This window comes from Spinacia oleracea, chromosome 4, assembly GCF_020520425.1.
Source record: "Spinacia oleracea cultivar Varoflay chromosome 4, BTI_SOV_V1, whole genome shotgun sequence".
NCBI classification, from domain to species: domain Eukaryota; kingdom Viridiplantae; phylum Streptophyta; class Magnoliopsida; order Caryophyllales; family Amaranthaceae; genus Spinacia; species Spinacia oleracea.
In genome coordinates this window covers 5,869,216-5,885,997 of record NC_079490.1, presented here as the reverse complement: position 1 = coordinate 5,885,997, position 16,782 = coordinate 5,869,216, and the positions used below count along the sequence as shown (strand labels likewise).

At 32.5% G+C, this 16,782-nt stretch overlaps 2 protein-coding genes across 2 annotated transcripts; both read left to right on the top strand.

Annotated features, from left to right (window-relative positions):
• The first annotated feature begins 6,957 nt into the window (after positions 1-6,957).
• On the top strand, positions 6,958-11,864 carry LOC110796734 (probable pectinesterase 29). Its single transcript, XM_022001821.2, has 5 exons — positions 6,958-7,274; positions 8,602-8,767; positions 8,889-9,083; positions 10,086-10,339; positions 11,080-11,864. Exons 1-5 carry the CDS (start codon positions 7,054-7,056, stop codon positions 11,372-11,374), a joined length of 1,131 nt encoding a protein of 376 aa, XP_021857513.1. The 5' UTR covers positions 6,958-7,053; the 3' UTR covers positions 11,375-11,864.
• Positions 11,865-12,935: 1,071 nt separating this feature from the next.
• LOC130459724 (probable pectinesterase 55) lies at positions 12,936-16,014 on the top strand. Its single transcript, XM_056827236.1, has 5 exons — positions 12,936-13,197; positions 13,300-13,459; positions 14,616-14,828; positions 14,948-15,174; positions 15,781-16,014. Exons 1-5 carry the CDS (start codon positions 12,986-12,988, stop codon positions 15,938-15,940), a joined length of 972 nt encoding a protein of 323 aa, XP_056683214.1. The 5' UTR covers positions 12,936-12,985; the 3' UTR covers positions 15,941-16,014.
• The last annotated feature ends 768 nt before the right edge of the window (positions 16,015-16,782 follow it).

The following is a 16,782-nucleotide window of genomic DNA, read 5'->3' as shown; positions in this document are numbered from 1 at the left end:
TTGCCAGCTCGTGCGCGCGTTGAATACGCTCTTGGTCCACCTTGTTGATGCAACACCAGTTAAAGGTCTTGCCAATCCTCCTAATTTCGTCCAGCGTCCAAATGAGTTGAATGTCAGTCACATTAGCCGATCTCAGCAATTCGACCAGTTGCTGGGAGTCTGAAAGAATTGTGATTCTTCCAAACCCTGCCTGTGACGCCCATCGCAAGCTAAGAAGACAGGCCCTAACCTCTGTGTGAAGGGCTGAATCCGCAGAGCATGCCATTGCTCCGCCTAAAATTGTTTGACTCGGAAAAAGTTGGTTATCCAAAAACCAACTCATACATGTATTCCTAGTACTCTTGTGCCAAGATCCATCAATCACAATTATGGTAGTCGGTCCTTGGTTTTCGTCCCCTGCTAAGATTACCCTGAAAAACCCTGGAGGAAAGACAGGATCCATTTCAGGAGGATGGAGAACCCTTAAGAAAGGCATACGTTGTTGTTGCAAAATTCCATGTTGGTCTAGTCCTTGCTTAATGAAAGAATTTTTTTATTTTATTTTGCAAAATTCCATGTCTCCGCCTAAATTTTTTTTATTTTTTTATTTTGCCTTTGATGAGTTGGGAATTTGGGACATGAAAGAAGAAATTTTGCCAATCAAGACCTCTTATTACAATCTTAATCAATCATTAATTATTAGTTATCTATGCATATTAATTTATAGATACATGATAATATGAATTCTAAATAACTAAATTTTATGTTACCTTTTACTATTTTTATGGATTATATTGGAATAAAAATAACAATTAAAGCATTAGCAAAACCATGAATTAAATATGATATTATAAGTCTCATAAGCATAAATTACAGAAATGTCCTACATATATCTAATTTGGTGTTTACTAATTTGAAGCACTTAGTTCTATTAGAAAATAAATTAAACAAATTGTAAAATAATCTAATTGAAAAAAAAAAATTGGCATGATAAATGCGTAGTGTACGTGTGTAGTTTATGAACTTAATTAGTGAATATTTTTACTTTTATGGAATAAATGTATTTTGGTCAAATATTAAGCTGGAGAAGAATTTTGAATTTTAATTATTCAAAGTAGCAACCAGGACATCGCCCGGGCCACACACTAGTTCTCTGATCCGAAATCAAACTTGCTCCGTGAATTATCGACGTTTTTTCCCTTCTTTCTTTTGTCTATTCTTGCCAAAGTTCACCAAAAAAAATACTCCCTCCGTCCCAGATTAGTTGTTACACTTACCTTTGCACAAAGTTTTAGGTGATAAGTGGTTGTTTGGTTATCAATTGTTATTTTATTGAAAAAGTAGATGTGATAGGAGTTAGTGGGGTATTTTTTTTAATTGAATGAGAGAGGGTGTGGGGACAAAACAAAATTTAGTGGGAAGAGAGAAACAATATAATAATTGTGGGGTCATTCCTAATTTAGAAGTGTAACAACTAATCTAGGACGGATGAAAAAAGAAAGTGTAACAACTAATATGGGACAGAGGGAGTACAAAATATTAGTTACAAGTGATTTAATATAAATATTGTATACCGGAGTAAAACTTAACTCAAAATAATTAAAAGGTACACCAACAATATGCAAAGTTATCTATTTTTCAGAGATAATTTTTTTTCATTTTAATAGAAGAAAATTCAAAATCACTAAAAATGTATAAAGGTAACTATATTAACCTTTTAAAATATTTATCCATCAACTTTTTTTCATAATAAAAGTTAATAAAAATATATTAAAAGTTACAAAAAACTGGATAAAAGTGACAAAATACAAAAAAATGGTTAAAAGTTATTCCGGTGTACAATAACTTTATTGTACACCGTGGACGTGCAAAACCTTTTTAAAAAAATAGCTAAAATATTGTTTTTCAAATATCACATGTCACTAATTCAAGTTTTTAAGTGTTATCCCAGTTTCATCACCTTTACTGCTAAAAAGTTGAAGTTGTCTGGCATTGTTCTTAGTAGGGCTGGCAATGGGTCGGGTTGGGTCGAAATCAGGTCGACCTGTTTATAAACGGGTTGAAATTTCTCCAACCTGAACCCAACATTTTTAGGTAAACAGGTTGAAAATTTCAACCCAACCCAACCTGGAAATAAACTGGTCAACCTGATTTCAACATGTTGACCCATTTACTATTTTTTTAAGACAACCTGCTAATATTTTAAGACAATATGCTTAATAAATCTCAAACTGGCAAAGTGGAAATATTTGCCATTAATTAGTGCCCTGTCATAAGTCACAAGGCTTAATATTATACATCACCAAATCTGAAATTAAAGTTTAAATTAACACATAACCAAACCAAATCCGACATAAAACTAAATTCAAATACGTCACAACACAATAATAATTGTTCAGCTAGTTGAATATGCTATCTAAGCATCAAATTTGGTTGGAATCTTGAGTTATGGGTGAGGGTGGAGTATCATCCATATTCACAACCGCATTAACTTGTTCTTCCACCTTCAACTCCATGACAATCGACAAAGTTCTAGAACTTCATCGTCAGAACAATCAACAAAGTTCTGAAAGTCTTCCATTACTGTAAAATTAAACCAAACATAAGTAAGAAACTCTTATTTACAACATTTTAGTTTAAATTGGCGATAGATCACGAGAAACACAAAACAATATTTTAAATCCTATCAATTTCAAATATCTCTCCATTTGAAACTCCATTAGACTAAAGAGAATTGGAAAAACTCCAAAAAAAAATTAAAAAAAATAGGCCAACTACCCCGTAAAAATCTAGCTTTAACTTTATAAAAAACCGTCCTCTTTGTTCTCTAAAGTTTTTAAAAAAAATCGCACAATATTGTAATATCTAGCCTTAACTTTAAACAAAACGCACAATATTGTAAAAACAAAAACAATCTAGTACGACCTAAAAGAAGCACAGATTAATATAAACTCACTCTCACTTTCAAATTCTTTACCAAATTGAAAGGCATCATTTTCATGATAATTTGTGTAAAAAAAAATCAGAATAACAAATGAATTACCCCTTTTTCTAAATCACATGAGTTTTGTATAACATAAGTTGAAAACAAATTCAAATTTCACTAATATAACTAAGCAAAAATCCCTGTAAGTTATTACTCTACAAATCAAGTAGAAGTTTTAAAAAGATATACTTGAATGGAGACCGACGAGCAGAGCGGTGGCCGGTGACTGAGTGAGAGAGTAAGATACTAAGAGGAGAATTATGAGAGACTGAGAGTGAATTTTTAGGTTTTTCTTTATATATGAAACTACCTAAAGTCTAAAGCCTAAACAAATAAATCCCAAAAACAATTTAAGATGTTCAGTAATTTTTTAAAAAAACTTTTAAATGGGTTGTGGGTTGGGTTAAGCGGGGTAGCGAGTTGGCGGGTACGTTGACATATGACCCAATAATTAAACGGGTTAGGCCGGTTGTTTTCGGGTTGAGGTTTTCAACCTGCCCAACCCATTTAATAAACGGGTTGGGTTGGGTCGACCTGTTTAACTAAACAGGTTGAAAAATCTTGACACAATCCTTTAATAACGGGTTGGGTTCGGGTCGGGTTGGTGGTTTGGGTCAGCTTTTGCCAGCTCTAGCTGTTAGTCTGTTACTATTGTTTTGTTCTAACTGGGAAGCATGAACATCTACACACGCTTGTGTTGCATTGATGATGATTCTACACCTTTGGCTTATTTTATCTAAATAAAAAAAAGTTGTATGAAATAAAATTATTTGTGTGTGAAAATTTATGGGAAAAAAAATAAATTTTCTGAACTTATCTAAACTTAAATGAACTTATTTTGTTCGAATTAAATCAAAGTAAGTCGAACAGAACATAGCCTTAGGATGCGTTTATTCACCTGATTTTCACTTATTTTTCATGAACTTATCTTATTTGAATTTATCTAAACTTATTTGAACTTATTAAAACTTATTTTTAGTTATAAATTGTAATTGGTCAACCCTTATTTTTTTTGAACTTATTTTTCCTGAAATAAGTCAAAATAAGCCGAACATAACACAACTTTAATATAGAGAAAGGGGATACAAACGGAAATCATTGTTTTCCATAATTGAATGCAACTCTAGCAAAATTGAAGATAAAATCAACAATGATTTGATTTCATATGATACTCTCCCAATAAAATATAACTTCCCCGCATATAAAAATAATAATAATTAATATAAATATTTAAAATTTCCCATATATATATAACCCACCAACAAAAGCCATGACTCAATTCACAACCCCCACTCACACCATGATGTCTCAATTCTTAAGCATGTGGTTATTCGTTTTTGCATGGCTTACTTTGGGTGCCCTAGCAACAACAATAGATGTTCAAAATGATGCAACCTTCTTCAATTCTCATCAATCTCTCTACGGCGTTCCTTTACAAGATACTACTTCACATTTCTCAAGAAGATCAAGAACAGGATTTCCAAGTAAGTACTCCCTCCGTCCCAAAATATTTTTTATGTTTGATATTTTGTACGTGATTTAACGACTAATTAATGTGTATTGAGATTTTTTTATTTTTATTCAAATAAAGACAAATTGCGTTTATTTATTATGTTTTCATTTTTATAAAAAGTATGACATTGAAAATTTTGAATTTTTTTAATGTCTTAATGGAAAACATTTATGCGATAATATAAAAGGAAATATAAAGAATATTTCAGGACACCTTAAATGAAATTCGTAAAGTAAACTGTAATTCTTTGTGGGTTTTTAATGACATTTTAGAAAATTGAATATTAATCGAATGCAAGTGCTATACAAATTGGATATACATTTTATCTAATTTTCATCTAGTGCATTACAATAAACAAATCAAAAGTAATAATTTTCACACTTCACTTTATGGGTTGAGAGATAGCCGGTTTACTGTGCTCTCACAAAGAGTGTCAAAATTAGTTTATGTCGAGAATGATCTTTCTTATTTGGCTAACACTATAAAAAAACGACGAATTTTCGATCGTCAAAAGTAGTCAGTAAAATAGCGTTTTTGGTCGCAAAAAAATTTATCGACTAAAACTCTAAAAGTAGTTGGAAAAGGGTTTTCGCTGATATGAATATTTAAAGAAATTGTCAATTCATTTTTGGCTAATTTGGTGATTTACTTCATGGAAGCAGATCGATTGTTGGTGATTCATGTCACTTCAAGAAAATATTTGGATATTTGAAGAAAACACAATTTGGTGATTCATTTCTTGAAATAATAAATCAAATGTTTCCTATTGTAGTACTTTTTATTTTTAACAGGAGCTAATGTAGTACTTCGTATAGCCCAAAAGATATCTTTGCTAATATTGACCAAAAGATATGTTTTGCTAATTTAACAAGAAAATCAATAATATCTTAGTCTAATATTAAAGATCGAGGGCCTGTATAAAATAGTTAATTTGTAACGCCATTATGAGTACAATGTATGATACCATTGTCGATCGTTACCATTAAGTTAATGAAGATCGTAACTAAGATGGAGTCATAATCACTTAATTCTGGTATGGAGAAGTTGTACCAACCCAATTTGGAGACAACGCCCAATTAATAAATCAAATTTATGTCACATAGTATATGTTTAGGATAAACTTACTTCAGTACACTTCACATAAACGGAAATGATAAATAACTAACACGGTACGGAAGTACGTATAATTTAAGAAGACTTAATAAGTTAAAAGTATTGCTTGTGACACTATTGAGGTGATGAGGTCTGTGTTTGATAGGACACATATTCGAATGCCCATTCCCCATTTGTAATTTGTATAGAAGTTTTGTTGTGTAAAATTTCAAATTATCACTTAGTAAAAACTAAAACGCCTTTGGCAAGTTATTATGGGTGTTGAACGTGTTTGACAATAACTTTTTGGAATAATTTTTAGTAATTTGACTAAATCAGAACCCTCTAACTTTTAATTTTGTATTTTTAATGGAAACGGTCTTGGTCTCTAACTTTTATTAGTGTTTAAACAAAAATTTGAAACAATTACATCATCGACTATTATATGCCTTGTAGAGATGGCCAGTGGGTCGGGTTTGACCCAACCCACCCTGACACAATCCATAGTGGGTTATATGGGTCGGACATACTTATGACCCATGACACAATCCAACCCAACCCGAATATTTTGTTGATGTGTTATGGTCAGATTTTTTCATCAACACACCCCATTTCGACCCATCCAATCGGACCCGACACAACCCGCCACGGCACACCTGATCCACCCAACCCAACACACGAACTCAACCCGCGTAACTCATCCTAATTTAAACAATTTTGTAGGTTTAAAATGCTAATAAATTCTAATTTTATTGTGTAAATATACATTAACCACATTTATGTGAGTAAATAAATAACATAAAATTAATTAATTTAAGTTCATACAAATTTTATAACTTTTTATCGCTTGATTAATCTTCCAAACCCACCTGATCCAAATCAGTTCCTAAAACTCATGTAAACCCACCAAACCCATCAGACCCACCCTACCTGCACAACCCACCTCGACCCACGACCCACATAACCCACGACCCATCATGTACTATGTCCATTTTTTCTGACACAACCCACGACTCGACCCACCCTAATTTAACTGAGGCGGCCAGGCGGGTCGTGTGTCAATTATCCCGACCCACGACCCACCAAACCCATCCACGACCCACCCAACCCGCTACGTTGGCCATCTCTAATGCCTTGACAACTCCCTACCCACGTTCTCGTAAAGTACTCAGTGGGCTAAGTGTATACTAGTAATCTAGTACTCCATAGAATTTTGCAAAATCTACCAAAACTAGCTTTTATGTTTTTTTATTCGGCAAAAATTAATTCAATAGCCGAACATTTTAAATAAACTACTCCGTACCCGTAGTTAATACGTAGTATGAAATATAGAAAGGTATCACTATATAATATATTCACCAAACATAAATGTTACATATTTGCAATTATTTTATAAGAAATTACCTTATATTTACATTTTGTAGGTTATTCACATGTTTTGTGTACATCATGAAAATTTTGCTAAAATCTCAAAAAAAAAATAATGCAAATTCCTTGGTCCATCTTCCTTTACCTTACCATATTTCATTTGATTTACATTCCACCACGACTCACAGTGTTCGCCGGAGACGTAAAACCGCGCACCGTCATCGTCGTCGATCAATCGGGCCATGGACACTTTAGTAAATTACAACATGCGATCGATTCAGTTCCAGAACACAATTACAAGTGGATTGAAATTCAAGTTAGAGCGGGTGTTTACCGGTAAATAACTACTACTAGTACTATGTAGTAATATATACCTTTTTTTTATGGTTTTTCTTCATTGATTTATTCATTGTTAGAAGTTTGTGTTCAATAATCCCAACTTATGTTAATTAATCAGATAGTTGAGAAGATGGACACGATATGTGATGGGTTGTGGGTTACGTTGGTCGTGAGTCGTGGTGGATTTTGCAGGTTGAGTAGGTTTGCTGGATTTAGATGAGTTTTAGGGGCTGATGGGGGCTGGATTGGGTTGGTTGGATGGGTTTGAACTTTGAAGGTATCATATTGGGGGATGATGTGGGTTGTGCATAGAGTCGTAGACCTGCCAAACGGGTCGATCATTTCCGGGTTCGGGTTTACAAATGCTTATTTAAGATCCAGAACTTTCGGGTTTGGGTTGACCCAACGGGTTGAGATATTTTAAAACGCCTATTATATTTTCATTAATATAAGTAATAAATATACAATATATAGGCACAAATTAACAAACTTTCTTACACAAGTTTATATTCAGTAAAATTCAACCATAAAATGACGTATAATTCAAATTGAAATCATATTACACCCAGCAATAGTAACAACAATGTGTTTACTATGCTTAAAATTTCTCATAATTCCATTTATTATTATAAATACAATGCTTATTAATCGGTAGGGTCAAAAACGGGTTCGGTCGTGTTTTGACCCATTACTTTTCGGGTTGCTTTGGTTCAGATAAAATCGGGTTACTGTACAAAATCTTGTTCAATACCCAGTAATGTCGAGTCAGGTCGATTTTTGACAGGTCTAGTTGTGCGCATCAGGTGCGTTTGCACTGTGTCATATGGATTTGGACGATTACTTAAGCGCAAAAAAAAAAATTACAAAATTAGTATGGAGTACGAATTTAAATTAATTACGGAGTACATTTCTTTTATCACAAAATTGACATACTCATATAAATGTAGTTAATGTAAATTTAAACATTAGCATTTTAAATCTATAAATAGTTTAAAATAATAGGATAGTTGGTTGGGTGGGTCACAAGGTCAAGTGGGTTGAGATGTCGGATGGGTTGTTTTCGTGAGTCAGCTAGGTGCGCCGTGATGGGTGGGTGGGTCAAAATGTGTTCTGTTGACAAACTTAATTAACACATCAAAAAATATCCAAGTTTGACGGGTTGTGTCATGAGTTATAAGTGGATCAAAAAACACGTAACTCACCACGGGTTGTGCCAGACCCGACCGAGTGGTCATTTCTAATTATTACTCCATGTAATTAAGTTTGTGCATTGTTTTTTGTGTGTCGTCTAAAACAAAGACGTGACAATTTCATGTATGTGTAGTGAAAAGGTAGAAATCCCGTCTAACAAGCCTTACATAAGCCTAGTCGGGGACGACAGAGACACCACCGTGATACAATGGTGGGACGGAGGAGGCAGTGCTACACCGGAGTACGCAACATTTTCAGTGTATGCAGACAACTTCGTTGCAAGACACATTACTTTCAAGGTATTATAATTCTTGTTCAACTAACGTCTCGTTTACACCTTAAAATTACACGTTATCGAGTTGTCCAATTTTTGAGGAAAAAAAGATATCCTTAACAAACAATCACCATTTTTTTTTTTAGAACTCGTTTCATCCGGTTACCATTTCCCAAGCTCCGGCAGCTTCAATATTTGGAGATAAAGTTGCATTTTACGATTGTGGGTTTATTGGTGTACAAGACACATTGACCGATTTCTTGGGACGTCACTTGTTCGATGGGTGTTACATCGAAGGTTATATTGATTTCATTTGGGGATATGGTCAGTCTATATATCATGTAAGTTCACTTCATTTATCCTCTTCCCTTCTTGTTCAAATATGTGTGTTAGACCGGATCATTTTGAATTTTGTCCTCTAATCTGACCCGACTATGCAAAAAAATAAAAATGGTTTTGGGTAAACTTTTAACCTGTTTTTCGGGCCGGTCCTCATTTAGAAAAAAAAAGGGGCAGATTTTAGATAATTTAAAACCTCAGTACTAGTTAATAGATTGACCTGAAAATCTTGTTATTTTTTGTCTGAAGTAGCAGATTTTGGCACAAAAAATCGGCTCGAACTTTGATCTGCTCTGACATGACGGGTTGATTTTCTGGTCGCGACCCAGCCCAAACCTGACACACGTGTTTTTTTATCATGTCCAATTAAACCAGATCAAAAGGTGGGTCGGTTCGGATTTGGGCCGGGCCACGATTGAAAAAAAATCTTCCCATTAGGTTGGGCCAAACTTCGGGCATATTTTTTCCTCCCTAAAATAGCGGGTTTTTTGGATTTGGCCAATTTTATAACTAAAAATACTATTTGAATTGCCCAAAACGCATCCCAAACTTATAAAATCTGGTTGGGCCTGGAAACTAGCCAAAAAACTATGCCCCAACCCGCTAATTTTCGGGCCGAGATAGCTCATGTTGATCAGGTCTATGTTCAGTGTGTCTATTGCTTTAAACTAACAACCCATATCACACTACAAGAATTTGTATTTTTAATGGCAACCTAATTACGACGGGTCAAAAATCCCAGCGTAAACGCCTTTTGCGACGGTGCTAGCAACCAAACAAATACGGGAACAATCGTCGCAAATGTCTTTTACGACAGGTTAACGACGGGGTTTTTCATTAACGACGGTCCCCTTTTATGACGGATTCCCGACAGAAAATCCCGTCATTAATCAACGATTATTGTCCTTTAGCGATGGAATGTCCTGTCATTAATGGTACAATTTGTTGTAGTATCAGACGTAAATGGTTAAGTAATATCGATCTCTAAATTTTAATTTGTGTAGGGTTGCACGATAAATGTGACGAGTGGACCGTACAATGATAGAATATACGGGGCTGGTTACATAACAGCACAAGGAAGGGAAAGTATAGAAGACACAAATGGGTTCGTGTTCAAATATTGTAAGGTGGTAGGAAATTCCTATGCATATCTAGGGAGACCATATCAAACGTATTCTAGAGTCGTTTTTTACAAAAACTACCTCTCTGATATCGTTGTTCCTCAAGGTTGGAATCCCGCCTTCATTTTCGGCCATAGGTACGATTATTTCCTCTACGCCTTTCATCTTCAATAAATTTCATACGTAACACACAAATTTTTATACAACGCAACACACAAATTTTTATACAACGGGGCGGGTTTATTAGTACACAACATGTCAACATGTAGTTTTAGGGTCTGTCTGTCTCAACTTATTTTGACTTATTTTAGCAAAAATAAGTTCAGATAAACTAATACTTTATCCGTTTCAAAATAGTTTTATAATTTTGACTTTTACATTTGTAAAAGCATAACTTTGATCATTAATAATTATAATTATGGATTAAGTAAAAATTATAGAAAATTATATATTTAAGATATGCATTGAGACAACTCCTATAACATTTTACATAATAATATTTGTTTTTATTTAATAGTAGAAAAATCGGTCAGAGTAAGATAAGTGAATAGTGTCAAAAGTCAAAATGGTGCAACTATTTAGAAGCCGATGTAGTATATAAAAGTTCAGATAAGTTTAACAAAAATAAGTTTTTTTCAACCAATTTACAAATATGAATAAGTTTTTTGCAACAAAAAATAAGTTATGATAAGTTCAATTAACTTTAGATAATTCAAATAAGTTGACTAATTGAGATAAATTCACATAAATTAAGGTCAGTCAATTTTTTTCCAAAAGAATAAAATAAAATTCAGTCAATTTTAGTTGAACCAAACAAAATCTTAATTAGTCGCAAATTCTCACATCTTAAATTTGGTGATTTTGTTTGGGGGTGCAGAGGTTCAGCAGCACATGAGGAAGTGGATTGTGTGGGACCTGGTTCAGACAAATCTCAACGAGTAAAATGGGGGAGAAACCTAAATACTGACGAATTAAACAGTCTTTTAAACCCTAACACATTTATCAACCAAGATCATTGGATTGAGAATCAGCCTCCCCCAACTAAAAGAAGGGCTCTACATAAGTTTTTGACATCAAAAACAACCACCAGATCCACCACCATGCCGGAATTCCGACAACGACGAACTCCATTGTCGCGCTCATTCCCTTTCGTCCATCCTCGAAGGGGCTAATCAATTAAGCAGCTACTTAAGTTCCCTAAATAGACGCCCAATTGTGCAGAAGTAGTTAATTTATTGTTACGGATTATGGATTGATTAAATACTTGTAATTTTTTTTTTCTTTTGAGGGAATCGTTAGGCCGATATATTATAGTAATAAATCAATATTCGCCAAGGTCGTTAGACTTTGGGGAAGTTCTCAACACAAACAAACTCACGATCATCAGTTTTCCATCTCGCAACAAGATGAGCCACCGTATTACCAACCCTACGTACATGATTACAGTAAAAAGACTCAAAAGACATTGTCCACTTAGCTATATCCTCATTAAATACTTGTAATTCGGAGTAATTAATTGTTTAAACTTTCTTTTTATTTATTGCAATGAAAAAAAATTAGAGTTTTGATCGTGATACTTATTTTGTTAGATATAGTTCGTGTCCGTAAAATGTAACCTTTATATAATGAAAATATATTCATATAAACAACTAATTTATGATCCGTCTAGTTTATGGACTTATTAATTTATGTTATTAGATTAACATAGGTTACGTTTCTTTTTTTTGCCTTTTTCGGTTATTAGTCTTAACCTAAAAGATGACTTTAATTATTATAAGTCTTTAATAATTAAATAGAATTTTTATTAGGAAACTACCTTTTAAAGTTGGGGGGTTTTGTGAAAAAAACTAATTTAATTATATCTATTATATCAAATAACTCTTAAAGACTTTGATGTTCACGTAACAAGTCTAGATCCCCAGAGTTTTAATAAAACACTACAAGGTAGAGTTGTAGGTAAACTATACATTTTAAAATCAATGGCTCATGTTAGTGGGAAGGGAAAATCAGTGGGTGGATATAGATGGAAAAATACATGGGGGGTTTTGGAAAGATAATATATGAGCCGTTGATTTTCTATTCAATGGTTGATATTGTTCAAACCCTACCTTGTAGAGTTATTTTAGAACTCTAGAGGATCCAAAACCCCACGAGTAATATATTTAATACCATTAAGTAAGATATACGAAATATAATGTAAATTGTTAAAATATTTTTGTAATTGAGGGAACATAATTATTGCAGATGAATTAATAAGCTATAGTTTGGAAATGTTTCCACATATCGTGTACACCATGATTTATACAAAATATTGTAAGATTTAGTTTCAATTTTAGCTTTATGCATTAAAAGGAAACATATCTTGCAAACCTGATATATTAGGTAAAATTTCATAAGTAATTAAGTATTGTTAGTTTTTTCCTTTTTAAAAAGAATCTTTAATGAACTTTCGTTTTATACGGCTAGTAGATTTTTAAACATAAATAAATAGAAGTATATTAAGTAAATAATAACTAATAAAACAAGATTAATAAATTTCCCACAAAAAAAAAAAACAAGATAAAAATATATCATGACTTATTTCTTCGAAACGTAGGTAGTATATGCAAACATTAGTTTTCATTAAAAACAAGGGGAATTGTTACAGGATTATAATTAATACGGAGTGTTTGAGTGTATATAAAATACTTTGTACGTAGTATATACATATGCTATGATATTGTAAATCTTAGTATAATTTGATTAGCTAACACCTTAATATAATTATCACCTCCCCTTCAACAATGAAACTCGAATTGCTAGTACTTGTTTTATGTTTCAGTTTCCAAACTTTGGTGTCTAGAGCTTTAGAATGTAGTTCATCCAAGGTGGCTTATACTATCACTGTTTCGCAATCTGGCAATGCAAATTTCACCACCATTGCAGATGCTCTCAAGTTCATTCCGTCGGGGAATAATCAATGGGTCAAAATATTGCTTAAACCCGGGACTTACAAGTAAGTAAAAAGTTTCTCATGAAATTGGTCGTTCGATCGATGGATAATTTTCATTTACATGTACAAATTAAGATCATTTAACCCGATGTTTTATTTGTGTAGGGAGAAAATTGAAATTCAGCAAGATAAAGGATGTATAGTTCTTGAAGGAGAAGATCGTAATACAACAAAAATAACCTATGATGCTCATTCTAACACATTTGAAAGCGTTACTTTTTCTGTGTTAATGGACAACTTTGTAGCTAAAAGAGTCACCTTTGAGGTAATTTTTATTTTTTTATATAAGAAATTTAAATATTGATTGATGATAATATAACTGAATGGTTTGATCATAACTACCATAATATATTTCAGACATCTTAAATGATAATGCACTTAGATTATATAATAGCGTGTTTGAGAGGCATCTTAAATAGAATATAATCATATATATAAGATCTCTTACATTGATATGCTACTTTGAACACTTATGTACTTTACCTTTAATTTATCGTTTGAACAATTACTTAAAAAAATTCAGCTAATTTCACTCTTTATTCTACCAAACAATTCATCTAATCAAGTAAATCAAGTATCAATAGAACAAAGTTGCACTTTTATCCTTGATTACATTAATAATTACATTAATAAGTGGACAACAGTATTTGCTCACTTGTTACTACTAGGTCATCTTATTTCTCTAGAAATTTCTACCGACATTGTTTTGGCTAAATTCTAGTGATTGTTTTGACTACTAGATTTGTATATCACAAATTCTTATTTACATGTGTTGTACGATAAATATTGTACACCAAAGTTAAAGTTAACGTAAAATGCTTAAAAGTTACCCTTACATATGTAAAAGTTATCTATTTTTAAGTTATCTATTTTTTAGTGATAAAAATTTTCATTTTAATAAAGAGGATTTCTTCAAAATTACTAATAATAATCATTTAACCTTTTAAAATGTTTATATATCAACTTTTTTTTTAATAATATAAAAGTTATAGAAAATTTGGTAAAAGTTAGAAAAAATTGGGTAAAGATTATGTTGGTGTTTATTGTACATCTTGTGCATGCAAGATCTTTTGTTTGTATATAGTACATTCTAGAATTAGATTTTTCTAGATTAACATTTTAACACTTTCAACACCTTATTAGTTTCAGACTTTCAACACCTTATCAGTTTCAGACTTTCAACACCTTATCAGTTTCAGACTTTCAACACCTTATCAGTTTCATCTAGCTACCACTTTAATTTTTCCAACTAACTTATCAATTTCACTTCTATATATTTCAGTTAGTGTTGCCAAACCGATCCTTAATACTCATATAGAATTATGCAATTGATCATTACGGATTAATTTTTTTGTACTAGTAAAAAATTATTTTTTGTAGTAATTCTAACAGAATTGTACTTTTTTTTTTTCTTGGGATAGAACTCTTACAATATAATAAAAAAAGACACCCTTCCGGGTGTAATTCCAGCCGTCGCCTATAAATCTTATGGCGACAAGCATGCATTTTATTCTTGTGGTTTCGTGGGATTTCAAGATACAATATGGGATGATATAGGTCGTCATTATTTCAAGTCTTGCTATATTGAAGGGGCTGTTGATTTCATATGGGGAAACGGTCAATCTGTATACGAGGTAAATTATCAACATATATTACGTATATTATCGTGAAAGTAAAAAAATGTGTTAATATATTTTCCTTTTTTATTACCTTTTGGCTTATTCTCACAAAAAAAATCATTCCTCTAATGCAGGATTGTGAAATAAATGTGACGGGAGAAGGATACATCACTGCACACGGTCGAGAATCAGCCAACGATACAAGTGGTTATGTATTTAGAGGATGTAACGTTTCAGGAACAGGAAAGGTCGTGTTAGGACGAGCTTATCGTTCTTTTGCAAGGGTTATTTTCATAGAATCGAAATTCGATAATGTTATAAACCCTGAAGGCTGGTTCATTTGGCATCAAGCAGGGCATGAGTAAGGTTTTTTTTTTTTTACACAACGTTATTTAGCTACAACATACACTCATATATAAAGGTCGGATAAACTTACAATAAACAAAAGAGTTTATAAATTACAACACAAATTCACCAAATAGGTTTTGTGGGCCATGCATTGAAGAACCATGCACATCCAAAACTACTTATATGAGCTCTACTAGCTAGCTATTACACACCACATGCAAATAACAAAATACACTACGGAAATAGTAGCTGCCTTGTTTGTTGGGCTTTGATTGTTGTCGCCATGCTTCTTGTACAGAAGGACAGTAAAATTACGATATGATTTGGGTTGTTGTGGCTTGGACAATAAGAATTAAGAATAACCCTTTTCACCTAGTGATCGAATCTATGGAACTTAAAAGACGAAAAAAAAGACAGAAGGACAGTATAATCACGATGTGGTTTAAATGAACTTTTGAGCATAAACTCACAAACAAACTGAGCCACCAAATTAAGATGACTCGGTTGTATCCTCTTATTGTCGTGTGGTTTTAGGACAGACTCTCACTTTAGGTAGAATTTTCGCATGTCAATTTTATGAAAGCAAATGTAAATATGTAATGTTGTATTTGAAATGCAGAAAGGATATCACATACGCAGAAGTTAATTGCAAAGGTCCAGGGGCTAATACATCAAATCGTGTTCCATGGGAAAAGAAGTTGGATGCCTCTCAAGTTGAACAATATACTACACAAGCTTTTGTTGACCATGATGGGTGGATTGCTAAACAACCCCTATGATCATTGACTAATTAATTAAAAAATTAGGAGTATTTTTTACACAATTAAATGTTAGGAAAAAAGAAATTCAAAGAATTGACTAATTTCATGTTAATTTAAGAGCTATCGATTGGATTAATTCTTTCAACTTTCTTAATTAATTAATTAAGAAAGTTGAAATAATCTCTATGATCATTGATTAAATTTTTTTATTCTTAAACAAATGTTAGGAAATAATATAGTCAAAGAATTGAATTAAGAGCCATGAATTGAACTTCAATTCTTTCTACTTTCTTGATTAATTATTGTTAAATTGAGTTAATGATTCGTTAATTAAAACGTCCAATGGTTAATTTCGTGTTTACTTCTTCTCAATATTGTTAATGTTGGAAATTATGATTTTATTACTTTGTGTTGCATGTAGTAATTGATAGATTTGTTTTTATTATATATATTTTTTTTGGGTGCGAATGGATGTATAGTCAATGAATCAGCATATAACTATTTACAACATTTTCATTAACTATACATCTATCAATTAGGCTTCATTTTATTCACCTTATTTACACTTAACAGGAAAAAATGGCTTTTAATAAATTCAGTTAAGTTCAGATCAGGTGAATAAAATGCAATTTTTAAAGAGCTCATTATCATTGTGTAATATGAATCATATCTCATTTTATTGGAATTGTGTTTCATTATTTGATCGAAAAGAACAATGACATGAGCTATGGGACTAGTTTCCCTTTTTTCACTACAAAAATTTGTATCTTTTATGACAACCTAATAACGACGGGTAGAAATCCCATCGCAAAAGGGCTTTTACGACGTGAATAACAACCTAACAAAGACGGGAACAACCG